At 42.6% G+C, this 24,623-nt stretch overlaps 1 protein-coding gene across 1 annotated transcript; it reads right to left on the bottom strand.

Annotated features, from left to right (window-relative positions):
• Positions 1-267: 267 nt before the first annotated feature.
• LOC135240699 (tetraspanin-7-like) lies at positions 268-24,597 on the bottom strand. Its single transcript, XM_064310551.1, has 8 exons — positions 24,415-24,597; positions 6,215-6,403; positions 5,793-5,867; positions 5,419-5,514; positions 4,715-4,870; positions 4,063-4,146; positions 2,852-2,935; positions 268-2,451 (listed from the first exon to the last, which is right to left on the bottom strand). The coding sequence occupies exons 1-7, from the start codon at positions 24,493-24,495 to the stop codon at positions 2,867-2,869; spliced, it is 750 nt and encodes a 249-aa protein (XP_064166621.1). The 5' UTR covers positions 24,496-24,597; the 3' UTR covers positions 268-2,451; positions 2,852-2,866.
• Positions 24,598-24,623: the final 26 nt, after the last annotated feature.

The following is a 24,623-nucleotide window of genomic DNA, read 5'->3' as shown; positions in this document are numbered from 1 at the left end:
ATTTGCTGCTAAAAGTGATATTTCAGACTCCTCCTTGCACCTTCTATAGCACTTATCTTTACATTGCAGGTGTATGCCATGGCTCAGACTGAATGTATTGAAGAAGGGCTGGTGTGTGTGTGCAGGCTTTAGTTCTTGTCCAGCATTATGTGACCTGTTTAAAAAAAACCTTTTCATTTAAGGTGATTAGTTAAATAATTTTTCATATTTATTTACTGGACACCCCTCCTGTATAGGATATATAAAAATCCAGAGTAATAAAAACAGTTTCAAAGTTATAATGACCCTTTTATTAATACAGACATCACAATCGTTTACAATATCAACATAGTTTGTTGGCATGCTAGCTGGTGATGACAGTTTTAAAAAGTTTTTGTACAAATTCTTGTTATTTTGCAAGTCCAGTGTGTGTGGTTTTTTTTTTCTCACAAGATTGAGTGACAAATCTACCCTCTACATTGTGTTTTTCTAGGGGTTGCTTATACTTTATTACTGATCCACCCACAACACACTAAGCAGCTGCAGCTGCCATGACAACTTTAATGTGGCAATAAACACATACACAGAGATACAAACGGCGGTATAGTGAATCTCCCCCAGCCTGAGTTACATCACAGCTTTATTAAATAAATAACACCACCAGTGACTCAGTGTTCTCAGCCTCATCAGCCCCACGCACTGTCAGCCCCGCTTATTGTCAGCCCCTCCCATTGCCAGTTCTTAGAAAAAACCCTCCCCAATTCACTCTGTTCCTACCAGCCTACCTCTGCTTGTCAGGCTATGATTTCAGAAGTGATGCTGCCAGCTCCAGGTATTTTATATTGGAATAGACTTTCTAAACTTCAGACAGTCAGGACTCACATGGAGATTCCACCTGTTTATTTGTTTTCCTCACTGAGCAGTGCCTCTGAATCCTTCTGTTTGCTATCACTTACTTTTACTTATAAAGGAATTTTAGCATTATCACCTACCCTGTTGCTCAGACAATTAACAGACAAAAAAAAAAAGGACTATTAAAGAGAGCTCTGGTGAATGATGGACAATGTGGTTTCTTCCACCAGTGTTATCATCACTACACCTGCCCCCCCCGGTAACCATATGAAAGGCCCACTAAGCCAATCGCAGTAAGACACAATAAGACTCCTCCTCCTCACGTTTCCCTGTGGTTATTTTGCTCAGTATTGGCAACACTACTTCCTGTTGGTGTAGTCCACTCTGTAAGAAAACAGGTGCATCTTCCTGACCTGTCACACACTGTGACAGACTTTTCCTGAACAGCGGGCGCATGTATGATTCAGACATCTCAGACATAGCATCTGAATGCAGAAACTTGTGAACCTGCAAAATGAGTTCATTTGGATGGACTGTACAACCTGCATTTTGCAGTCAGAATGAGAGATTGGTGTACATCAACACCATCAGAAAAAACACAAAGATGGCACTCTTCCCTTACTGTTCTTTGTCATCAACAGTGCCGTTAACTGCCACATTAGAATCACTCTGGAGCACGATCCATCACAACAAGCCCTGGTATGAGTGACTCAGGTTATGGTGATGACTGATGACTGAAATTAGCATTAATTTGAAATTAGTCTCTCCCTGTCATGCCAGAGTGAAGCTAGGAACCAGGAAGTCAGCATTGACATAGAGAGTACTAAACTAGCAGAGAACAGTATGAACTGACCAAACCGGACAAGCTATTTCGGCAAAGATCCCTTGCTGAGTAATACTGTGCCTCTGGATGGAGTGGGACAGAGCAGGCAGAGATCACTGAGGGCTGGACCCAGCTGAACACAGCCCAATCAAAGAGGTTTCAGAAAGCAACACGGACACGTCCATAGACAGCAACTCACACAGCTTCAGTTTGAGCAGTATTTACTTTGAACCAGGATGTTGAAATGTACTCCATATAGCAGCAGAAAGCAGATACGTGGTATGTGTTGATAAGAAAAACAAATCTGGGACTACATCTCCCATCAAACACAAGATTATTTATATGGAGTTTACCCTTTTTTGTTTTCAAGTATCTCACAAAATTATCTTTAATTTTTGAATACTTAGGCCGTGAAAAGCAAATGAATGAAAACAGTTTTGTGTTTTCTCATTTTCATAGAAATGTAGTTAGTGCTCTACAAATGAACTTATGGACTGTTCTGCAGTTCTACATGCACATCCACGGCATCGTTAGCATAAGACAGCAATGCCTCGGTGGCCACAGAGGTGGACCTTCTAATCCTGTCAGTTTATTTTTAGTGGAGATAAGGTCCTAAAAGGAAATTTGACTTCAAGATATGACAAAGTGCTGTGGAATGATGCACTACAATAAGATACAATGAAGGGTGGGAGAGAGGGAGGAAGAGAGAGAAAGAGGAAAATAGAAATAAGAATGTTGTGTGCTAGCACTCCTCCCCTTCCCCAGTCTTTCATTGTGGGGTTTTCCTCCTCATCCACCTGAAATAGAAGAAGAAGAAGCCGGATCAGATGACAGCTAGTTATCCCACAAACCACCTGAATGCCAATGGCGTGTCATTTTTGACAGGACATGTCATTTAAATCTTACTCAGCAGCGACACGTTCAAATCTGACCCCTAGAGACAAGAATGGGACACAACCTCTAAAAATTAAACTGACCCGTTTTTTAAGTATGTTTTTCATTCCGAGCATGACCATCCTACGTCTTAATTATCCAGGTGAGCATCCATGTAATGACTCTCATTTTTAAAAGCATGACAGGATTTCAGTCATGACTGTGTTCAAATATTTAATATCTGTTTTTTGTTGTGCTACTAGATCTAAATTAAACAAGTTGAATTACATATTTACAGCACAGAGAGTATGAGCACAGACTCACCATGTACCTTCAGTGCTACACCATCTCATACTGATTGGCGGTGATGAACCGCGAAAGACAGCAGGCCAGTAGCATGCCAATCAACTGCATGTAGAGGACAGGAGGGATGGAGAGAGAGAGAGGGAGAGAAAAAGAAAGAGGGAAGTTAGCTTGGGCACAGAGTTAGACTATCAAACACTATCAAGCGCACACATAAACCACCAGAAATGCAGAACACTATCAAGCACACATAAAACAACCTGAAACACTAAACGCCGTTATACATAATCACACATAAAATAACCTCAAATGCTAAACATTGTTAAAGAATTAACTGTCACAAGTAACTACCTATTTACCAAGGCTTCGATCCACTCTGCAGACATGACTTGACAAAACTCCCCCTGAATTTGACTCCAGCCACATCAATTACAAATGATTTGAACAAGAAAACAGTACTGCAATTGCACTGGGGAGTTCTAGAACAGATAGTACGAAAATCCTTACAAATATTGCACAAAAAGCAAAATAAAAAGAAAATAATACTTGTCCAATCCAACGTGGTCGATACAGAAAGATGTGTCTCTTCATCTAGACAAGTTTACACTAAGCATGTTCAAGCAATGACATTTTATTAGCCTATTCCTACTGAAAGTCATTTCTTCTTAATGAATAGCCTTCCATATTGTTTCTGTATGTTATATAACTGTGCTTTGTACATGAGTCAGCTACTTCCCACAGATTAAAAACGAGGACGACATAACACTAAAAACGTGCTAATGCCCCAAGTCTGTGGTTCACCACAATGAATGCAGCGCGTAACAGTGTGGGAACACTGCTGTCAGTTATCCATTATTGTTAAGTGGCGACTGGCTTCTCATCGTGGATGACTAGGGAGGTGTGAGGTGATGATCGTGAAATGCGTGCGGTCAAAGAAGGCTCATGCTGAGGGATCAGGTGGGAAAACTGCTTTGTAAAAAAACGGTGACCCTCCTTAACAGTGATCCCTGGCACAAATATTGCAGTTGTAATAGCCTATTTTGGGATGAATAATCAAAGGGGAGGGGGGGCAATCTCCCATATCAATACAATTCCAGGCCATCCTCATTCAATCAGGAGCTGCTGGTATGTGTACCTGGGAAGAATAAAGGCCCCTTGTGTCCACTAAAACACCAGAGACGACAGTGTAGAACATCCACAGGAATAGTAGAACTACGGTGACTGCAGCTTACCTGAGAGAAAGCAATTCCAAACGTCACGCTCGCGATGATGCCCATGTTGGTCTCGATGAACGCGGTGACCAGCTTGTAACAGCCCTGTGGCAAAGGAGGTGCAGGTGGCAGCGTTTTGTTAAGAGAACTACGGAGCATTTAAATCCACCACGGGCAATTGAGAAAACAGGACTGGAGATGACACAATGTCCAACAGCTGGCTTTCAGATAATAGCCTTGTAACATTCGAACATTTCTAGAAAGTTCTGAAAAGACACGTATAGCTGCTATTTACATTTTTAGTTTGGTAGGTTTGGTAGTAGAAACGGTATGCAAAATGCCTACACAAGAAGCCAAAGGGCTTCCACCTAGCAGTCTGTATTACTCAAGAAACGAAGTAAATTTTCAGCATGTGGTTGAGTATTAAATAAGCCGTTCAGTGAGGCGAAGGACATCAATCCTGTTATACATGAATTCTGACCTGAATGATAAAAGTCATGTTTTTTTCTGCCGAATGTAGCCTTAGTTTTGTTTGGCGCATATGTCGTTTAAACTTGGCAGTGTTATACTTAGGTATGCATTGAACAAAAAAAGAGGGGTCAAATGTGAACCGACCAACCCTGACCAAAGCCCTGGGACCAGAAGCCGCGATGCTAAGAGGCCTGCCACCCACCTGCTGGTACACCTTGCTGGGGGCGATGGTGGAGTTGCGGAGATCCAGAGGGCTGCAGTCAGACAGGTTGGTGCAGCAGCTAGCAGGGATGCCGTTGGCCAGATAGTACACACTGTTGAACCAGCTGGTGTAGTTCAGCACCCCACAGCAGCGCAACTGTAAATGTAATATGGGCGGTGGGGGGGGGGGGGGGATGGAGAGAGTGAGATTATTTTCATCAATTCCTCTTCTCCCTGCCCCTGCTCTCTCAGTACCTCCTCTCCCTGCACCTCCTCTCTCTGTACTTCCTCTCCCTGCCCCTGCTCACTGTACCTCATCTCTCTCCTCCTCCTCTCTCTGTACTTCCCCTCCCTGCTCCTCCTCTCTCTGAATCTCCCCTCCCTGCTCCTGCTCTCTATATACCTCCTCTCTCTGCCCCTGCTCTCTCTGTACCTCCCCTCCCTGCTCCTGCTCTCTCAGTACCTCCTCTCCCTGCACCTCCTCTCTCTGTACTTCCTCTCCCTGCCCCTCCTCATTGTACCTCCTCTCTCTGCTCCTCCTCTCTCTGTACCTCCCCTCCCTGCTCCTCCTCTCTCTGAATCTCCCCTCCCTGCTCCTGCTCTCTATGTACCTCCTCTCCCTGCCCCTGCTCTCTCTGCTCCTCCTCTTCCCGCCCCTGCTCTCTCTGCCCCTCTTCTCCCTGCTCCTCTCTCTGTGGTACTCACGCTGCGCTGGACGTTGTCCACAGCTTGGCTCTTCTCGTCCTCGCCATCGTAGTTCTGAACAGCATCGCTATACGTCCTCAGAAAGGTGCCTTTAATCTGGGGAGAGGCACAAAACTGCAGCTTCATACACAACAGAGGAGCTTCATACACAACACAAGAACACACATGAGCTTCATACCAAAAATGCAATTACATATATCATTATAATTGCTTTTATATTTTTTTGTTTTTTTTTAATGCTGACTTCCATGCGGATAAACTCTGACTGGTTGTTGAATGTGTTGCTGTTACTATGGTGAAGCAGGTGAGAGCCAACCCTCATGCATCCTCAGTACCCATGATTCATTCTGAGGCCCTAAGGCAGGAACACTCACCTCATGGCGAAAGACGAAGCCGGAGATGCCTGCCACCAGCTCTGCCAGGAAAACCAGGGACAGGAACATGGCGTACTGCAGAGAGGAAGCAGACATGGCATCACCTGACGTGGTGCACAGTTCCAGTCCAGAGAGCCGATCCATATGCTGGTTTGTGTTTCATTCATTTAATTTTTTAAACACCTATATCCATACCACTGCTGGTTCAACCATATTAGTCCACAGTAAATGTTTTCATCGATCAACTTTCTACGTCTAGCACTGTTCTTCTAGCCTTTATATATACACACACTTCAAGGCGTTTTGGATAAGGTCATCTGCTAAATGCCTGATGTAATTCAAATTGTATATAAAACATAAACTAACTAACAGTGTGTGAAGAGTGTACTCCTTAAAACCAGTCAACAGCAATGATTCCTCACCAGTTTGAGCATCCATGGGCTGCCGCGGCAGGTGGCGAAGCAGCCGAACAGACCGAAGACAACGATGGCAGTGCCGGTACCGATCAGGACGTAGGGAGCATTGGTGGAGTTTTCCGCAATCAGGGAGATGTACGGTCCCAGCATTAACTTTCCCCATACTCCTACTGCCAGGAGGATCAGCCCTGTGATCTGCAGACAGAGACAGACAGAGAGGACAGGGGGAAAGAGGCAAATGTATTTTAAAAATCTGAAGCACCAGGTCTCAGGACACAGGAAAACAACCCCTCACTCAGTCCTGAGCCTCAGTTCTGTGCACGCAAACACATACTAACACCACACTGGCACAGGATCACAAAACCACAACGTAATTACAACCTAATTAGAATTAAGTGCAAGACTGAACTAAAACAAAATGATACCTCTAAAATGCAAAAATTAAATATTACCTGGCCTTAAAAAGAGTACTGTGAATGACAACAAACTGAGAATCAACAAGGTACAGACTCAGCGAGCATCTCCTAGCCATAGAGACGGGCTGGCAAAAAAAAAAAAATAGCTGCCAGAAGAAATAAGATTGTGCCAACACTGTAAATACAATATAATACAATGAAACAGAGAAACAGTTCCTGATAGAATAGCCAAATCAACAACACACCTGATGCGGACAAGCTATCCTACTTATTGGTGGATAATAAAGATTGCTATGTCATAGCAGTCTGTGTTATAGTTTGTATAGTTTGTGTTCTCTTGCCACCCATGAGCTACCCTGTCATGCACATTGCACACATGTACATACATATGTACACACACAAACAAGTGTGCCTGTGTGTGTCTGTCTGCGCGAGCGTTGGTATGGCGCGCCAGTTGATTTTACAAACAACTTCCATCTTCCATCTCAAAGGAAGCTAATTCCTCCTGTCACAAGCTTTGGCAAAGTGCTACAAACCCTTCGGATGGAGGCCAAGCCATTAAGGAGCAGCTATTGAAATCAATAAGTGCAGGAAGGGGGTGTTCCTGTTGGAGGCAATATTGTTGAGTCTGCATGTCTCTTGCTGCAGAATTAAAAGTGCTGAACACCACGAGCCTGATATTGCAAAGGCAGCACTGCTCTCTGCCACCAGTAGAGGGCTCTACAATCTACTTCAGCCTACTGCTTTTGCTGTTGAGTTACCTGATTACATGACCACCCTGCAAGCTCAGGGTACACAAACATTGGAGAAGCAAAGGGCTCTTTGCTTCAGACCAAAAAAAAAAATACAGCTTATGGCTGTTCACCAGTCGATAGCTTTTTTTTAAACCACAAGCATACAGGAAATACAAACATCGAGTGCTCAGGCCCTGGCTTGACCTTGGGACGTCTGACCGCACAAAAAATATACAATTTTTGGTGACATATCTTGCAAAACTTAGCATATCTCTTTACACAGAGTGTTAAACAGCCCCAGGCTTCTACTCTGAGAGAAGCTTTAAAGAGGAGACTCAACTCAATTAACGGCAGTCTCCCTGTGGCGTAGAGCAGTCATAAACTCACCACGCCGTCTGGGCAGCTACTTATTAATCCCCGGCACACAGACCCCGCATATTTTATTCATCAGCTGCGTCTGCCTATAATTTCAACAAGAGCCATGAGAGATGGAGGGCATCCCAGACTTTCCGCCGGGCCTTCCTGCATATCAGTCTTTAGGAGAGTAGAAGTGCTGATCGGTTTTTCCCTTTAGTTTGCAATGGACAAGGTTAGGATATGGACCCCTGGACCTAGATCAGCACTCCTACTTTGAGCTTCTTTATGAGTATGGGCCCAGAAATGAAGAGGGAAATTGAACTCAATGCTGAGACAATGCTGAAGCAGTGGAAGCTCTATACTGCAATATACTGTAGCTTCAGAAACTCCTGTTATTCTGAAAAAGCAGATTAAATGATGGACCAACATTGCAACACATTATGAGTTGCAAAACGCGTCTGAGACCACTTCTGTCACGTGGTTCTTGCACATTTGTACACTGCCATGATAACATCACTGTCAGGTTGCACATGCATCACTAAACAAAATAAACTGCACAATACTTATCTTTGAATCAAACGGTCTACAGATTCTCAGTGTGAGAGCACCCCTAGTGGCAATAGACCAGAAGCAAACAGTGATGATGAAAGCCAGGGATGAAATTAAGTCCAAGCGTGTGTCAAAAAAGTTTTGGAAAACCTTCATGCTGGTCAAACTGAAAATATTGATTTCTTCAGATCCCAGAAGATTTTCAATCGCCAAAACCCGCGCTCATGAAAAAAAGTCTGTTCTCAATGTAAATGAGAATCCATATTTCTTTTAAAACATTTTACTGGTATCTAAGGCTGAACTATTTAAAATGAAGTTTTTCCATCTTGCTCTCAACCTGTTTCACTTGCAGATCACACCTCATTAATGTTCTGATTATTTGCATGGTACTTGCAGGCAAGCAGGTGTGACTATCTTTAAACAAAGCCCTTGATTCCATAGTGCTCTGCGACCATGGTGATGCCAACGTTCCACAGCATGTCCCAATTAATGACCACACATCTTCTGACAAACAAACTGTAGAATGAATGTTGTGCTTGAGTTAACACCAGGAAACCACATAGCTGCTTTATGCACATGGAAATGCCATTGTGGTGGGCCAGAAAGGACGGATGGAATTTTAAGAGCTGAGTGTCTGGAGGGTTTGAAGACCCCTGAGGAGCAGTAAAACAGTGTTGATTTTTGTAGGGAAGACTCACTCTCTGTGCCCTGCGAGTACAGAAGGAGGGCTTCACTCTGTCGCCCACGACATGACTAACACTATGCTGGGGCCACTGTGTGCCCGTGAACCTGACTCATGCTCCTCACAGTGTGCTGAGACCGGGGTGCGGAGGAGGAATCGGACTGCTCCTAACTTCACCTGTTGAGCTCTGAATGCGTTCTGCCCACTGCAGACGGTTGGATCTAAGAATGACAGGCTAGTCCATCCGATGTCATCCACCTCTGACGAATGGCATTTGGCTTTCAAAATAAATAAAAAGCAGCGGAACAGCTGCAAGAGAAGGTCATGTGGGAAGAGGTGGGAACAGAATGTGCATCGATAAAAAATTGAGCCAATCCAACCAGAACAGCTAAAACTGAAAATCTATCTCCCCATGGCCCCAAATCTAATCGTGGGCGTATCTGGGCCATGTGTATCCTAGATTTCCACAGGGTGACATATAACTGGCTGTAAGGGAGAAGAAATGTTTTGGTTGGAAGGGTAATACTTGTCTCATCGTAGTGCAGTTTCGAGTCCTCTGGGTGACTGAACCCCAACTGCTGCGTAATATTCAGCCTTCCAACTGTGTCACATAACTGCTGGATTTCTGTGGAAAACACTTCTTTGCAAAAATTGTTGTAAAATCACTGTGACACAATGGCAAGCACAATAACAATATATTCCGCAATATATACACCTTACATTTTGAATTTCAGGTTTTACCATGTGTTGAAACAAGTGACTTACTAATGGTTATAAACATTTCCAATAACTCTTTCTTAACACTGTATGTCACACAGGATAGCAGCACCTGCGAAATGAATGTCATTTAATTAAATGTTCAATCCTGTGCAATGTTCAGCACAGATACAGTTCACTGAAAATAGCTATTGTGAAATTCAGGGCCACTATAATAATGGAAAATCATGAAAAAAGGATTGGACATAATAATAAAGTATGTTTCTTTAAACTTTCTCTTGCCAGCCACAGAAATGTACGTGTGCGGGTATGTGTGCACAAAGGAGAATGATGATGTCACTTCCACACCTCACTAGTCACATGCAAGCAGCAGATCTGAGGTGCTGAGTTGTTCTCTCTGCGTCTGCACACAGTCCTACTAATGTCCTCCCACATTACAATACTGACAAGAACAGTGAGTCAGGAAGCACACAAATAAGCACACACACACACACATACATACAGATAAGCACAAACACACTCACTCTCTCACACACACACACACACACACACAAGTAAGCACGAACACACATATACACACTGATAATCACACTCGCACAAAAGTGAAATCACACACACAAACATACCTGGACACACACCAAGATTCATATATATAACAAAATCATTCATTCACAGACATATATCGCATATAGATATCACATGGATAGTAAAATGCCCATTCACACATACATGTATCCATCTACAAACAGAGAAACACATATACTCCCACAAATCCACAAACAGTCCATTTTACATCTAGGAGCTTATAAGCCTGCTGAACTCTACCTACTCCACTCTGGCCATTGGATTTCTATTAGTAATGCATTAATGCAGAAGACACTGGTATTTACTGGCTGTTCATTGACAAAGGGTGAGGCAAGGTCCTGTGGTGGTGCTGAAGACACTCTTATCCATTTATATGACTTGAAGGACTGGGGTAAACTACACCAAGGCACCACTACACACATTATCCAATTCATTCATGAATTCCCCCTGAATAAACCACTGATGTCATGTTCAGACAGCTGTGTTTGCTGATGAGATTGTGCAGTGTGTGTGTAGAATGGATGAGCACAGTCATGGGGACTAAGGTCACACACATTTAGGCCTCTGCACTAGGGGGCAACTCCCAGAATCCTGACAATGAATACAAAAAGTGTGCATCTGGGCTCATGGCGTAGCCTAAATGAAAAGGGCCTCTTCTCATTCAGAGACAGTGCCCTCCTTCCCCCCTTGTCTTTTTAGAATTTCAAATGGCCCGGCCTCATAAAGTTGGTATTGTGCAATCCGTGCCTTAAGCCACAATGCTCAGGAAAGGCTTTTTGGCACGCCTGTTTTGAGCACTTAAAATTTAGCGATGTAGCTGCTCTTCAAGTGACATCAGGGTCATGACCTTGGCACTGAGACCCTCTCCCCCCCTGAGGCTGCAGAGGCTGCTTCCTGTTTGCAAGTGGGTGGAGCAAAGCCTTCTCTTCTTCCAACAATACGGCACTCTTCACTCCACAAGATTTTAAAGACTGAATCTGAGTCTCCATCGCAGAATAAAAAACACAGAGGGATAATGAAAGTCCTTTGCTTTGCTTTTTTCCTGTGCCTGCCTCAGTACTTCACGAAAACACACCACCCAGAGCTGTCTATCGAGCACAGGACACATAAACTAGGAAAAGATCAGGATAAGGAGAGCCACACATTTCATGGTAGCTGGGTGAGCTAGAAAAGTATTGGAAGTTTCTGCAGAGGACACACAATGACTATGCAGCAGATCTGCCTCTCTCTCCGGAGTAATTACTAGTTGCACATGGAATGAGTTGATTGACAAATTATTTGCATGGATAAAACATTGATAATGAATTTTTATTAATAAATACATGATTAAAAAAAAATATCTGACAATCCTGACAAGTACACTGCAAAAGACAATCTCAACAGATATTTTAGTCTTATATATTTAGATATTTATATTTAGACATAAGGCAAAAATACTGCCAATGAGGTGGGACAGTTTGACTCATTTCAACATTTGCCAATAGGTTTATTCCACTAGTCAAGCAAACAGTAAATTAAAACAAGCTAATTTACATGAGAAAAAAAAAGATTTTAAGTTTTGTTAAAAGACTAAAAGACAGACTTTGGGCAGTGTAAAGGATTATGAAATGTAGGATCGAAGCAAGTGAGCTTTGTTTCTGAGGCACTACAGAGTGACAGTACTATGCCCTTCCTTTCCGCCTGTGACAGTATGAAAGCTTCTGATGCATTTGATGAGTGTCTGGCGTGAGACAATGCTTTGAGGCTAGCAACAAAAGATGAGAACATTTTGTTAAGAAGCACTCCTCGAGGGCTCCAAAGATGCCTGCACCGTTAGCGAACATTCATTACCAGACATTACCACAATGTACATGAAAATCGCACATTTCTCCAAAGAACCATCACAGATCTCTTCACTCTGCTTCACTGAAAAAGGAGTATGAAAGCAGGAAGGACACAGAACAAACCAGGCATTAGAGTTTGACGTTAGGAAAATTGGTCACTGTGGCAACTACTTAGCTCTCATTATGCTGGAGGACTTCAGGTTTTTGTTTGCCACTGTGTCAAAGGCATGTCCTCAACTGCAGTGTAGCAGAATGGTTATAGAAATGGGACTGCAAAGTACTTCATCTGAATTGCTTCAGTAAAATACTGAACCATATCACCTGTATGATGGATTATAAGTAAATAAATGTAATGTATGTACATTGGAATCCTATAACCAGATCTTTTCATTAGCACACTGACCCAGATGATTTGATTGAGGTTTCTCAATTCATAAAATGCATTTAAAAAAGTAAACTACAGAAGACTTTACAGAAGGCTTTCCTCGAATTCCGCCAGCACAACGGCCACATACACTATATGACCAACAGTATCAGAACACCCCTTGGTCTGGGGCTACTTTTCATGACTTGGGCTGGGCCTCTTAGTCTCAGTGAAGGCAAATCTTAATGCTACAGAATTCTGAAGAAATTGAGAATTCTGTGCTTCCCCAACAGCTCGGGAAAACCCATTCCTGTTTCAGCATAACAATGCCCCTGGGCACACAGCAAGGTCCATATAGAAATGGTTTTGTTGAGAATGGTGTGAAAAAACTTGACTGGCCTACACAGAGTCCCGACCTCAACCCCATCCAACACCTTTGGGATCAACTGGAAAGCCAACTGCGAGCCAGGCCTAGTCGCCCAATCAGTGCCCGACCTCACTAATACTCTTCTGGATGAATGGAAGCAAATCCGTGCAGCAATGCTCCAACATGTAGTGCAAAGCCTTCCCAGAAGAGGGGAGGTTGTTTTAGCAGGAAAGGGTGGATCCGCTCCATGTTAACGCCCATAATTTTGGATGAGATGTTGGATGTTGGGTGTCCAATTACTTTTGGCCATGTAGTGTACTTTAAAAAGTCTCTTTGGTGAAAAATACCTGCCAAATGCCTAAATTGATAAATGTTGAATGAGATATATGTGCAAAATTAGCTAAAGGTAAATTCTGCATTAATAACAGGAATTATTTTTTGCAGATAGTCATTTTGTGGAACAGCATGCCAGATGGTAAATGAATGTTCCATATTTGTCATTATGCATTCTTAGGATCTTATAAACATGCTGGCCATGGCATCAACCAGGCGGCTTGACATTTCCTTCCTCAAGACCCGAATGCTTATTCGTGCACTGAGTTTATAAACAGTCACAGGCATGCACATCTAATTACAACACAAGGCACACAGGAAGAAGACACTGACAAGCACGTAAAAACCTTAGGACCAGTTTAACTTCAGTAAGTTAAGTGAGTTCATGGCAGCTAAATCATTACTGAACAGTGGAAAATAATTGCCAATGAGTAATTGCCTATTCATATGGGGAAAGATTCATATGGAGACTCAATGCTTCAGATGACCTCTCATACATATTTTACTCTTGTCTTTGTCAGCAGCAAATAGTAGCTCATTCATAAGCAAGATTTCTGCCTCATCAGTGACTTTCTGTAGCTCTCTGGAGTTTCCATGTAGTACTAAACAAACGAAGATCCAATGGGCAGCCTGCAAGACCACGGGGTGACATAACAATGCTACCAGTGACATCACAAGCACTGTCATGTGACCCCGATGCAGAAATTTTATTTGCTCAACATTTGTTCAGTTCTGTGCTCCTCATCTTCTTCCTTCTTTTCTTCCTTCTTGCCTTCCTTTAATTGGAAAGCATATGCTTCTGTGCACAACCCACAGGCTTGACACATTGCTGTGCTAGCTTCCAAATATTCTGGCTTTGGATACAGCCCTTTGCAAATATTCACATTAGCTCCAAAAACCAGAATGGAAAGAATATCTGAATGTTTTAATATCCTAATTTGAGCATTTCTACCCTTGACAACCCCCAAAAAAAACAACCCTGGTTTGCGATTTTCATAACCCATTTTTTTTTAAATATAACCCTTTTGGATGCCTTTGAGCCAGGGTGGGGGACCCTAATCCCTGTCATAGACTTTATGCACATCTGTGGATTAGTCTGTGATACTACTGACCAAGCTGGGCAATGGAATCATAGGGGAACACTTGTGAGGTGACAGCAAGGGGATGGTGCAGGAAATACTCCAATGGAACACTCAACACATATCTTTTTAAAACATTAAAGATGAAAAAAAAAAAATTACCGTAGGAGCTGTGTGGGCTAGGAGTCTGGCAAACTACCATAAATTAGTTGCTAATTGTTTAAGAAACACAACTTGCCTCATGTAATGTGGTAAAAACACCCACCAGAAATGAGATCAGGGCTGAAACTAATCAAAGCCTTGATCTTTAATTATATGCTTGGAACAATAAGCTTTGTTCTTTGAGACGGAAGGAGTCGTCCGTGTTGACATTGAGCGTGTATTGCTATTTCCGCAAAAGGCCCACGCTTAGCCCCAAGCAGAGCTCTCCCAGTCCTGTCCCTGCCTTTTGTTCTGCAGAAATTGCAACTTTTATAACACAGATGAAACAAGCCATTTAATGATGACAGAGTAAAATCCTGTGGTCATTAATCAAAGTCACGATGGGTCGGAGCTCCCCTGTAGCTCCCTGCTGAAGGGAAGCTCCACTGCCATAAACCTCAATAGGCCTCACAGTCAGTTCAATGCCCAGCAATAAGCCTGCAGAATGATTTGCTCTCAAAAAGACTAACCTTGGCTGGGACAGCTATCAACTCCTAACGCACTTATACAGCTAAACTGCCTAAATTCCCTGTCTCTGTGCCACCACTTTCACATTGTATTTGAAAGGACTTGAAACAGTCAATGTAACTGAAGGTAATGTCAATGGCAAATCAGGAGACTGCACCTGCCTCTGTAATCTGTGTGTAAACATGATAAAAGAAAAACATGTCAGTAAGGTCAGTGTAAGGAGACAAAATGGAGCCCTAGAGTAGAAATGATTCAAATGCTAACCAGCCTCAGTGGAAAAGTGGTAAGTACAACCACGGCAACTGCAAAAGTTTTTAACTCTATGAGACATACTGGATATATATATACTCTGGAGACATTTTCTCCCTGATTTTACATTCTGGGTCTGGGTTTAGAGGCAAGAAAAATCTTAAAAAACACTTCAGCAGATCCTTGTGAATTGTTAACAAACGTTACCCAAACCAAACCAAATCACTAACCAAAATGTACAAACCAATCACTGAAAGATTTTAGTACTGAATGCTTCAATACTTTCATTCACAGGAAACACAGCGAAATGGCTGAGAGACAAAAGTCAGATCCGATGTTTCATTGTGTGAGATTTTATGAGGGGGACACAGGTTTGATAACAGGCATTAAAAATAAAAATAAAAGCATAGCGATGGATCATGTAACAACAACAACAACAAAAAGGCAAAATAAATAATAAAAACATAAAGAAGATTAATAATAAAGAGTACGGCAACAGGAGCAGATGTATTACAGGTTACTGCTCTAAAGGCCACAGCACTTACGCATCATTGCAGGCGCTATGTAGTGGATCACACCCATCGCTCAGCAGGGTGTCTTTTTCCCACAGCTGGCAGAGATACGCGCGATAGCACACGAGCAAAGTGGTTTAAACCAATGCCCTTGTGACACTGTGCAAGCAATGCTAACTGCTGCTAGCGTCCTCCAACCCCTCCCCCTTCCCCCCTTCCTGTGGCTGGAGTTTAATTATAGAACAACTTTCATTAGCATACCAATGTAAGCTGGACACAAAGGTGGCCGGAGTCTACGTGGGGCCTGACAGATTCCAAACCCACTGACCGACTTCTCAGCCCCCTTTAAATTCCACATTCATGGACTAATTGCTTGTCCTGCCTGGTTAATCATGCCCCACAGTGGTCTTTCCATCTCTAGCCACACATTGCGATCTCTTCACCTCTAACCACAGTGTAATCTACATAATGTTATGAAACCCGCCTGCTTTAGTGAAGGTGGATTTGAGCATGATCTTAGGCACTAGCTGTGCTAAAAATACACGAAGAAGAACTGTCAAATGGGGCGTGTGGTGCTGTATACAGGAACTAGTATACAGTTTTGGGAAAAGGACAAATGTAAATACATGGGGTGGTGTTCAAAGATCTTGGCATCTGAGTGGCAAATATGATTCATGGCTGAGAAGCCAGTTATTTGCCTCTTGGCTTTATCCATGTGACCTGTAGCCTCTCCATGATGCTTAGGGACAAGAGAAATCAGATGAAAAGGGGTCTGGAACACATCTGTCCATCCAAATCAACATCTTATAACTTTTTTTCCCACTATTTAGACTTAATTTAAGTCACTGATCGGCTAAATTGATCTGCTAACTGGTGAGCACATCTATCCTGAAAAGAAGCTACACACATGAAGCACCATATTGTGAATCAGTGCATGTAAAACACTGTTACTGATCAAGTAAGAGTTCTGTGATTTTCCACTGAGAACTTACGGCCACATAAAACACACTTTTTGTCAGGAACAAATTTCATTTTATAAGTGCTTCATTTCACTGTTTGCCAAGAGAAATAGCTAATTTTGTTATTTGAGAAGGTAAAACCCTTGGGAAGGATTTTTGCTTGGATGTAGAAAAGCATTCATGAGCCAGTACCTCATTGATCCGGGCTGTGATTGGTGCAGTAAGCCCAAGTACACTCTTTCCCCAAGGTATTATTTTCGAAACGATAATAGATTGCTAAATTATTATTATTTTTTATTTTATTATATGCCTTACTAAGAAATAATGAAATGAAAACTGGCACCCCCGATTTTCAGAGAATCTTCCCTGGGTGGCATTTTCAATTCCGTTGCCTCTGCATTGAATTATGTTGCCACCCCCCATGCCCCCCCCCCCTCCACCACCCCATAATTCCCACTCTCACTTTAATCAGCGGTTCTGCACGAAGCCATAAATCCTGAGGCTTAGCCCCTCCATTCCTCTAATCTGCACTTTACCCAAATGATGGTCCCTCTTTCCACTGTCCCAGCTCTGCGGGCTGCTCAGGAGCTCGGGGGAGGCGTGGCCTAATATCAGGCTGGTACCCTTCTCAGTGGGGACTTGGGCAGCTTGCAACACCGCAAATCTGTCTGACCACCCCTGAGCCCAGAGTGCTTGCCAGCATACATTCAGTCCTCAACGTGGAGGCACTGGGGTGACAGCCATGCCCGTTTCAGACGAACGGACCAATCAGAGGCTAACATTCTGAGAAAACAGTATATCTGCATGCGCAGTTTTGGGAAAAGATATTATTCATCTGGAACTAAGGGCTGAAATGGCCTCCCTCACTGCACAAATACACAGTGTTGTATACGGGGGAGAAAAAAGGTCCACTGTATATATACCACATCAGACAGACTTTCATGACCTCTACATACACAAGGCTTATGTGTGGCACAGGCTCGGCTGTGCGATTGTGTACTGAAGCTTTGTTAATCCTTCTGATGTTCTGTACTGGACTCCAGGATCCAGGCCATTGGATCATGTTGGCCACTTGCTCTGCATCTCTTGATGTAGGGATTTAGAGTAGGTCTGGAATGGCATTCATTCAGTTAGACCCATACTATTGGCTTTGGAGATCCTGACACCTATATTGATATAGCACACATGGAGCTGCCATACTCAAACCACCTGGAGAACAGAGAAAAAACTGCTCTGAGCAAGCCTACGCTCTGAATACACTGAATGGTGTCAAGTGTGTCCTCTTGAAAAAAAAAAGAAACTGTTATATCTATTTATGAGAAGATAATGGAAGTTAAAGTTACGTTTGGGACAACTTTGGGCTAGTTAAAAAAATAACTACAACTAAACTATAACCTTCACTAAAAAAAAAAAGCACATTATGCAGAGGCAGCTCTAATTTAAGTCCAATTAAATTCCTAAATGTACAGAAAATGGCAGATTGCAGAAGTGTGAAACAATGCGTAAGCCAGATACACGAGGTCAAATCACTCACCTAAAGACTGAACAAAAGTGTGGTAAGATCCCTCAAATTTAGTATCTTTAATATCTTCAGATATTAAACTGTATTTTATGCATGAATAGCTCTCAGAATACCACAGAGTGTTGCGTGATGCTTGTAGAAGTGAGGAGCAACAGAACAGCTGCTCCTGTCCTTTGGCCATCGCAATGTGTTCCCCTTCCCGCCCAAAACCAGGGAGACCTGTAGAACCACGGACAGCGGCGGCCTCAAACACGGACACACAGCCGAGGCTGATTATTACCCAGCAATAATACTACTTCTGATATACTTCACCCCTTCTGGCAACAAGAAGGTATGGCCTCTTTACAGCTGGTATTAGCATTCTAATTAGAGCTGTTGGATCTTTTCTCTTTCCCTGAAAATGCAACAAAAGATGAAACTTTTACATGTATTCTAGGAATTTATATTTCTTTACATTAACACAGTATAGTCTACATCAGCACTGCTTTCAAAATCAGCATTCAACCATTTTAGTTCCCAAACATATATATAAAAAATATAAAGGACCATACATGAAATATCTCCACACAGTTCTGGACATAAACAGGGAGTGAACCCTTAGGCAGGAGGACTGTGCTCGATGCAGAATAAAAAGGGACAGTACAGCAACCCAAGCCTTTCCAGAACCTTCCCTGATGTTCCAGACACAGCCAGCACCCTGCATAGTACAAAGCAGGTCAGCATTTCAATATACAGACACGTCTGGGGAACACAAAGATCTGGGTCCTTTCATCAATGCTTGCAAGCCAGTGTGACCCCAGACCATTACATCGCTGATTCTTCATGCCCTGTCAGTTCGACATGATGATGAGGAAATGATATACAGTTAGGCCATTTGACACTGATGAATACACTGTGTGTTGAAATGTCTGCAGTCTGCTTGTAATAAAAGCTGAAAATCTGCGAGCTCCAAACTTATTCCTTCATCTAAGACCCTAGAAGAACTCAGAAGGTGAGAGGTGCTGGTAAGTGTCTTGATGAGACTAGAACTTTTGTTGGTACCAATAACAGAGCTGCAGACCAGGTAAGCCAGCCTGCTCTTTATTTATTTTAAATTATATATTTTAAAAACCTTGATACAGACAAGTGACATGAGATGCACAAGGCGCATTGGTCCCTTACAGTTTCCTCCTCAAAATGTTTATGAAAATACATATATACAGTATCTTCAATGTCATCAGCAGAATAACAAAACCAAAAAAACAGAGTCTGTTTTTTCTGGGTTTTTTTCCCCCACTTGGGTCACAATGACATTAGAAGCTCAGAACCAAGAGGCAGCTGCACCTTCATTAGAGACACTGTTAGAACAGCCATAGCTGTCAGTTAATGTGGAACAGGGTTACATACATACTTGTTCCGACTGAGCACTAAACTCAGAGAAAAATATAGTTATCTGAGCTAGTCAAATATTTGCAAGTCAAATATATAAGAGAAGGTCATGACACATTAGTCAATACGAGGAATAAATCAAATTGAAAAATAATTTTAAAATAACAGTATTGAACCTTCCTGTAAATTTTCCCGCCCTATGAATGATTGTCTTAGTCTACAGCAACATTACACTTTTTTTCTGACATTGCATCGACAGAAATACTTTCCTAAAAAATGCACCATCATCTGTGACAATATTCTTTTCTTTTGCAAACATGGCCAAAGTTATTGAAGTATCTTTCAGGTTTTAGGGGCAGAAGGGGGTAGTTTGTTGCTAGTTCAGAGTCGACACTTTCACTTGTGAAGTCGGAACTATTTTTTCCATGGCTGTGCATGAGCGCAGGGTGAGACGACGTCATTGGTCGCTGGTGCTGAGGCCACTTCTCTCGAGTCAGCTCACCCCCCTTCCTGTCTGCCTAGGCCAGAAAGGGTCTGTGTTTTCCCATGGAAGGGGAAATGGCACCATGCAGTCACGCGTCTGCCCGTGCCTCGAGGGTCAGCATCTGTCGAGTACGTCTCCGGGAAACTGGCTCATTGCGGCAACAGAGGGTGAAGCCAGGACAGTGGCCACAGACCATGGAAGCCAGGCTTGTGAATTTGAATGGTTCTATCGCCCAGTCCCCATGACAGTGTCACAGAGTCACGGTATCATGCTGGCCCATTACCCCAGGAGAGATAAGCGCTTTAACATTGACCAATGCCTCACTCTCTCTGAAACCTGCCTTGTTTCACCATCGGTTTCTCTCTACCTCTCCCAGACAGGCCTGGAAGCACTGGGGGCCTCTCTACTCTCTAATGTGTTTTCCTTCTGGAAACAGAGCTGATATTCCATCCCCGGGTCGCCACTGAAAATGAGAACGTGCCTCAGCGCTCTTCAGGAAGGCACTACAGACAGCCTCTCTCCCAAGGCGACTCACGTGTGATGCAGTTAAAATGAGCGTGGCGGCTACTCAAAGTCTAACACAGTGGAATGCCCAGCTTCGACAGATGAACCAAGCCTGGAGCAACGTAAACAGTTGGAAAACTTATGGTTTCCCTGAAACTAGGGGAAGTGCAGCAGTGACAGATTCAGATAAAACATATGGGGTGGTTGAGGTGAATCTGCAGATGCTAACGAGTTAACCGCCATGTCACATGCCCAATCCAAGGCCCATTCTCCATGGCTACACTGAGTTAGCTGGGTGCGCATTGTGCAAACATTTTACAGGCTTCGGTTTTTTTTTTACATAATTATTATTTGTGGGTCTCAAATGTGCAATCTTGGATGGAACCTGACCTTTTGTACATGCAGTACTGCTGAGCACACATGGGAAAGTGGAGACTTAACTCTTAAGCTGACCCGTAAGGAACAGTGTTCTGTACGAGGCCAGAACAGGGCTTGATGGATTTTAACACCCGACGTACAGGAAGGAACCGCTGGGTCCTGTGCATACTGCATGCGTGTTCCTGCAAAAACATGGTGCACCTCTTCTGCTCTTTTTTAGCCTTTTATTTCTTTTTTGCAACACAGAAATGTCGACTGTATTTAATTCATTCTGTGTCATACTGGGTAACCTTGAATGTGAATTGCAAATATAATAACAAAACGTTGATTAAAAACTTCTTTAAAATTTTAAAAAATGGAACGATTTTAAAAAATTTTCCTGAAGAATGGTATGTTTTCCCTGGCAGAAGCGCAGTCCCATGTTGTCAGCTTTGTTCTGGTCTGCTGTCTCCATCTCAGAGGTACCAGAAGGGATTTTCGGCTGGGTCAAATGCACATGCTCTCTTCTTACAGAAAACCAGCTATGTGCCCATTTTGGCACTGTGCCCTGTTGACTTCCTGAGAGTTGCATACAAGGTGTCCACAACAGATAAGGCCTCTGTGGTCCAAAATAGCCATGCTGAGCCTTAGGCATGTAAAGACCTGGCCACAATTTTTCTTTTTTAATTCAGCCCAGAAGACTTGAGGCATGGGGGTAGTAAATTTGGGACATGGGGATGGACACCGTTTGCAAGAATTGACCTCTGCTCACTTCACTGTTGCTCTGGCGATGACCTGCAGGACCTCCGGAAGCCTGAAGGTCACATAGGGACTCCTGCAGTATTTTACATTTTTACCAGCCACAGAAGATGAATCTGTCTGACACGTCTTTACACTTTATATAGTTTCAAAAAAATGAAAATGGAGGAACATAAATTTGCATAAAAAGCTAATGCAACAAATGGCCAAAAGTATTTTTTTTCATCAAAAGTGCGTGCTGTCAGTATCCTTGCATACAATTTGAAGACCTGCGCAGCTGTGCTTAACTGCATTCACAGTGCTTTCTTCTGAGCATCACTTGCAAGACAATCTGTTCTCTCCATGATCACAGCATGAGCTTTTTACAGTAGGAAAATATAAAAAACTTTTGAAAATCCTCTCTTAAACACACTAAAAAGATTTCTTAAGTGAAAAAAAGCAACAGTAATGATGCATTGAACTTGGCAAGACCGAAACTTCAATCTCAAAAAACATTTCACCTCAGGAGATCTGGTCAGAAGATAATAAGCAGGCTTTACCCTACCAAGTTCCCACATGAACTAGCAGTTCAATCTTGCTGCACTATTAGTTTTCCCCAGAATTCTGATAACCAACTCAGACACATTTTTATTCTTTCAGAATCAAAGGACCAGAAATAAGAATGAATGAATGAATGAATGAAACTCTGCCCCCACATGAGGTGGGAGGGAGGGGTCTATTTTAACAAGTGCTTCAAATCTATTGCCATCAGGAATGTGAGCACAGTCTGTGACTGGTACTATTTTCACTACCACACAGGGCATTTGTGGCATTATGCAATGTGGCACAAAGTGATTTTGGGGGGGGGGGGGACTTGAGGTGCTATGATCACAGATGGGTGGTCACCAATCAACCAATCAATAGAAAATATTCAAACTTGATTTGTCTTACTACTAACACAAGGTACTATTTGGATAAATTCATTGTTTAATGAAGGTTAAAATCCTGTTGACAAGTGATAAATCCACTAGCGCTACGACAGATAACCTGATATGCAGTGTTTGTTCCTCAGTCATGAATTATTTGCCAGTCTTAGATTAAGACCCTTAGTCCCATACATAGTCTATCCACACACACACACACACACACACACACACACACACACACACACACACACACACAGTGATGCTAGATAACTTAAATAATAACACCGCATAAAAACTTCTCAGTTGATACAGACTATAATTACTTTTGCAGTCGTAACCTTCTAGTAATTACTTCTGTTATGATTTATGTTTTAATGTCTAGGATAATACATTTTGTCAAGCCCATGACAATACATCTATTTTATTTAGACCTAAGCATCACTTCCACAGGTCTAGACATAGGCTACATTTAAGACCTTTCTTAAACAAACATAATAAAGGTTTTGTTCAATAATACGAAGAGGTTATCAGGTATTGGCATTTTCCCAGCAGAAGACACACCCCTGCCAAGCCTGGTCTTGAACATTAAGTCCCTATAATCGTTTTATAAATACATTCTCACTTCAGTTCTATAGGCCTATTTAAATACATTTATACTGCAGCACTGGTCGTTCTTTGTTCCTTCAACATAACCATGATTCGTATCCGAAATAGCTAAACGTCTTACTCTTTACATTGTAATTTACTCGAGAGCTCACTTCGGGATGCCTGAAACCTGTGCAATCACACACGAATTCCAATGCATAATTTAATTATAATAACTTTGATGTATCGCACCATAGCAGTCCAACATGATAGACTACGCCTACACAAGCCTGCAAGCACGATTTCACAGTTGGTTCAATATTGCATAATATTAAGGAAATAACCATCCAACTCAAATTCTTTCGGCCCCGTCTTCCTAATTATATCGTTTTGCATTACCAGAACTAGGCTATATGCAGTGCTGTGAGTTGTAGTCCGCACGTACCCGTTTCCATTGCTAGAGCACTAAAGTCGATCCCCGATATTCAATTTATTTCTCTCCAGCAAACAAACTGTAGACGGACAATTGTCGTTTTATGTAATCTATGAGGTCAACAATCCGTGAAAGTAAGCTTGAATCACGACATCAGTTATACGGACGCACATCATGTTCACATGATTGAACACAGCAGCCTACTTCGTAAACGGGAGGTAACGAGAACGCAACAAGGGCGGTGCCAAAGCAGATACCAAATAGTTAGGCAATCGGTTAACATGGTTCTAGCTGCATTGATTTTAGCCTACTCCATGATGTTAAACAATGCCGAAGTCCATCAATGATGCTATGCACGAATTACATCGGCGCAGAGAACACCCCATTATGTTTGCATGCGTGGATGCTTTTTGGTTTAAGACCCGTCATCTTCGTTTTTTTCACGCTTATTAGGTCACAAGTTACAGAACAAACACCACATTAATATGCGGCTAGTATTCGGAATATATGTGTTTTTTTGTTGTTGTTTGTTTGTGTATTTCATTAAGGAGGAAACGATTCTGCTCCGGATATGTTCAGACCACGACTGCATAACAATGGAGGGCATTCTTGTGATTACAAGAAATCTTTCAAATCGGCAAATAAAGACATTCAGAAAACAACAACAAAAGGAATAAATAGACGACATACATTTAGTGCATCTAGCGGTAGCAGAATGATGCCGCCCTCGTTGGAATTAGGTAGGCTACATGCACTTGTTTTCCAGTAGTGCCAGTGCAAAACATGGAAATATATATATTTTTTAAAAACACTATCGCATCGTTTCAAAAGTAGATCACGGCTTCAAACATAGATTCGTCACGAAAGACCCATTTCAGATGGGGATTTGCTTACCCAGAACACGAAGGAATAGACGATGAGGAGGGTTTTGAGACAGGTTATCACTGGTTTAGTCTCCATTCTCCTAGATGCCATAATACAGTAAAGCGAAGCGCACAGCTTTTCAGTTGCGTTGCTGCGATTCTCCACTGGGCTTCGCTAAACTGGTCCTCCGCAGTCTTACACAGCGCAGCCGCCCTCGGCCCTCTGACCAATAAAGACAC

Source organism: Anguilla rostrata, chromosome 15, assembly GCF_018555375.3.
Source record: "Anguilla rostrata isolate EN2019 chromosome 15, ASM1855537v3, whole genome shotgun sequence".
Taxonomy (NCBI): domain Eukaryota; kingdom Metazoa; phylum Chordata; class Actinopteri; order Anguilliformes; family Anguillidae; genus Anguilla; species Anguilla rostrata.
Note: the sequence above shows the minus strand (reverse complement) of the source record. Positions and strands in the feature narration are given on the sequence as shown.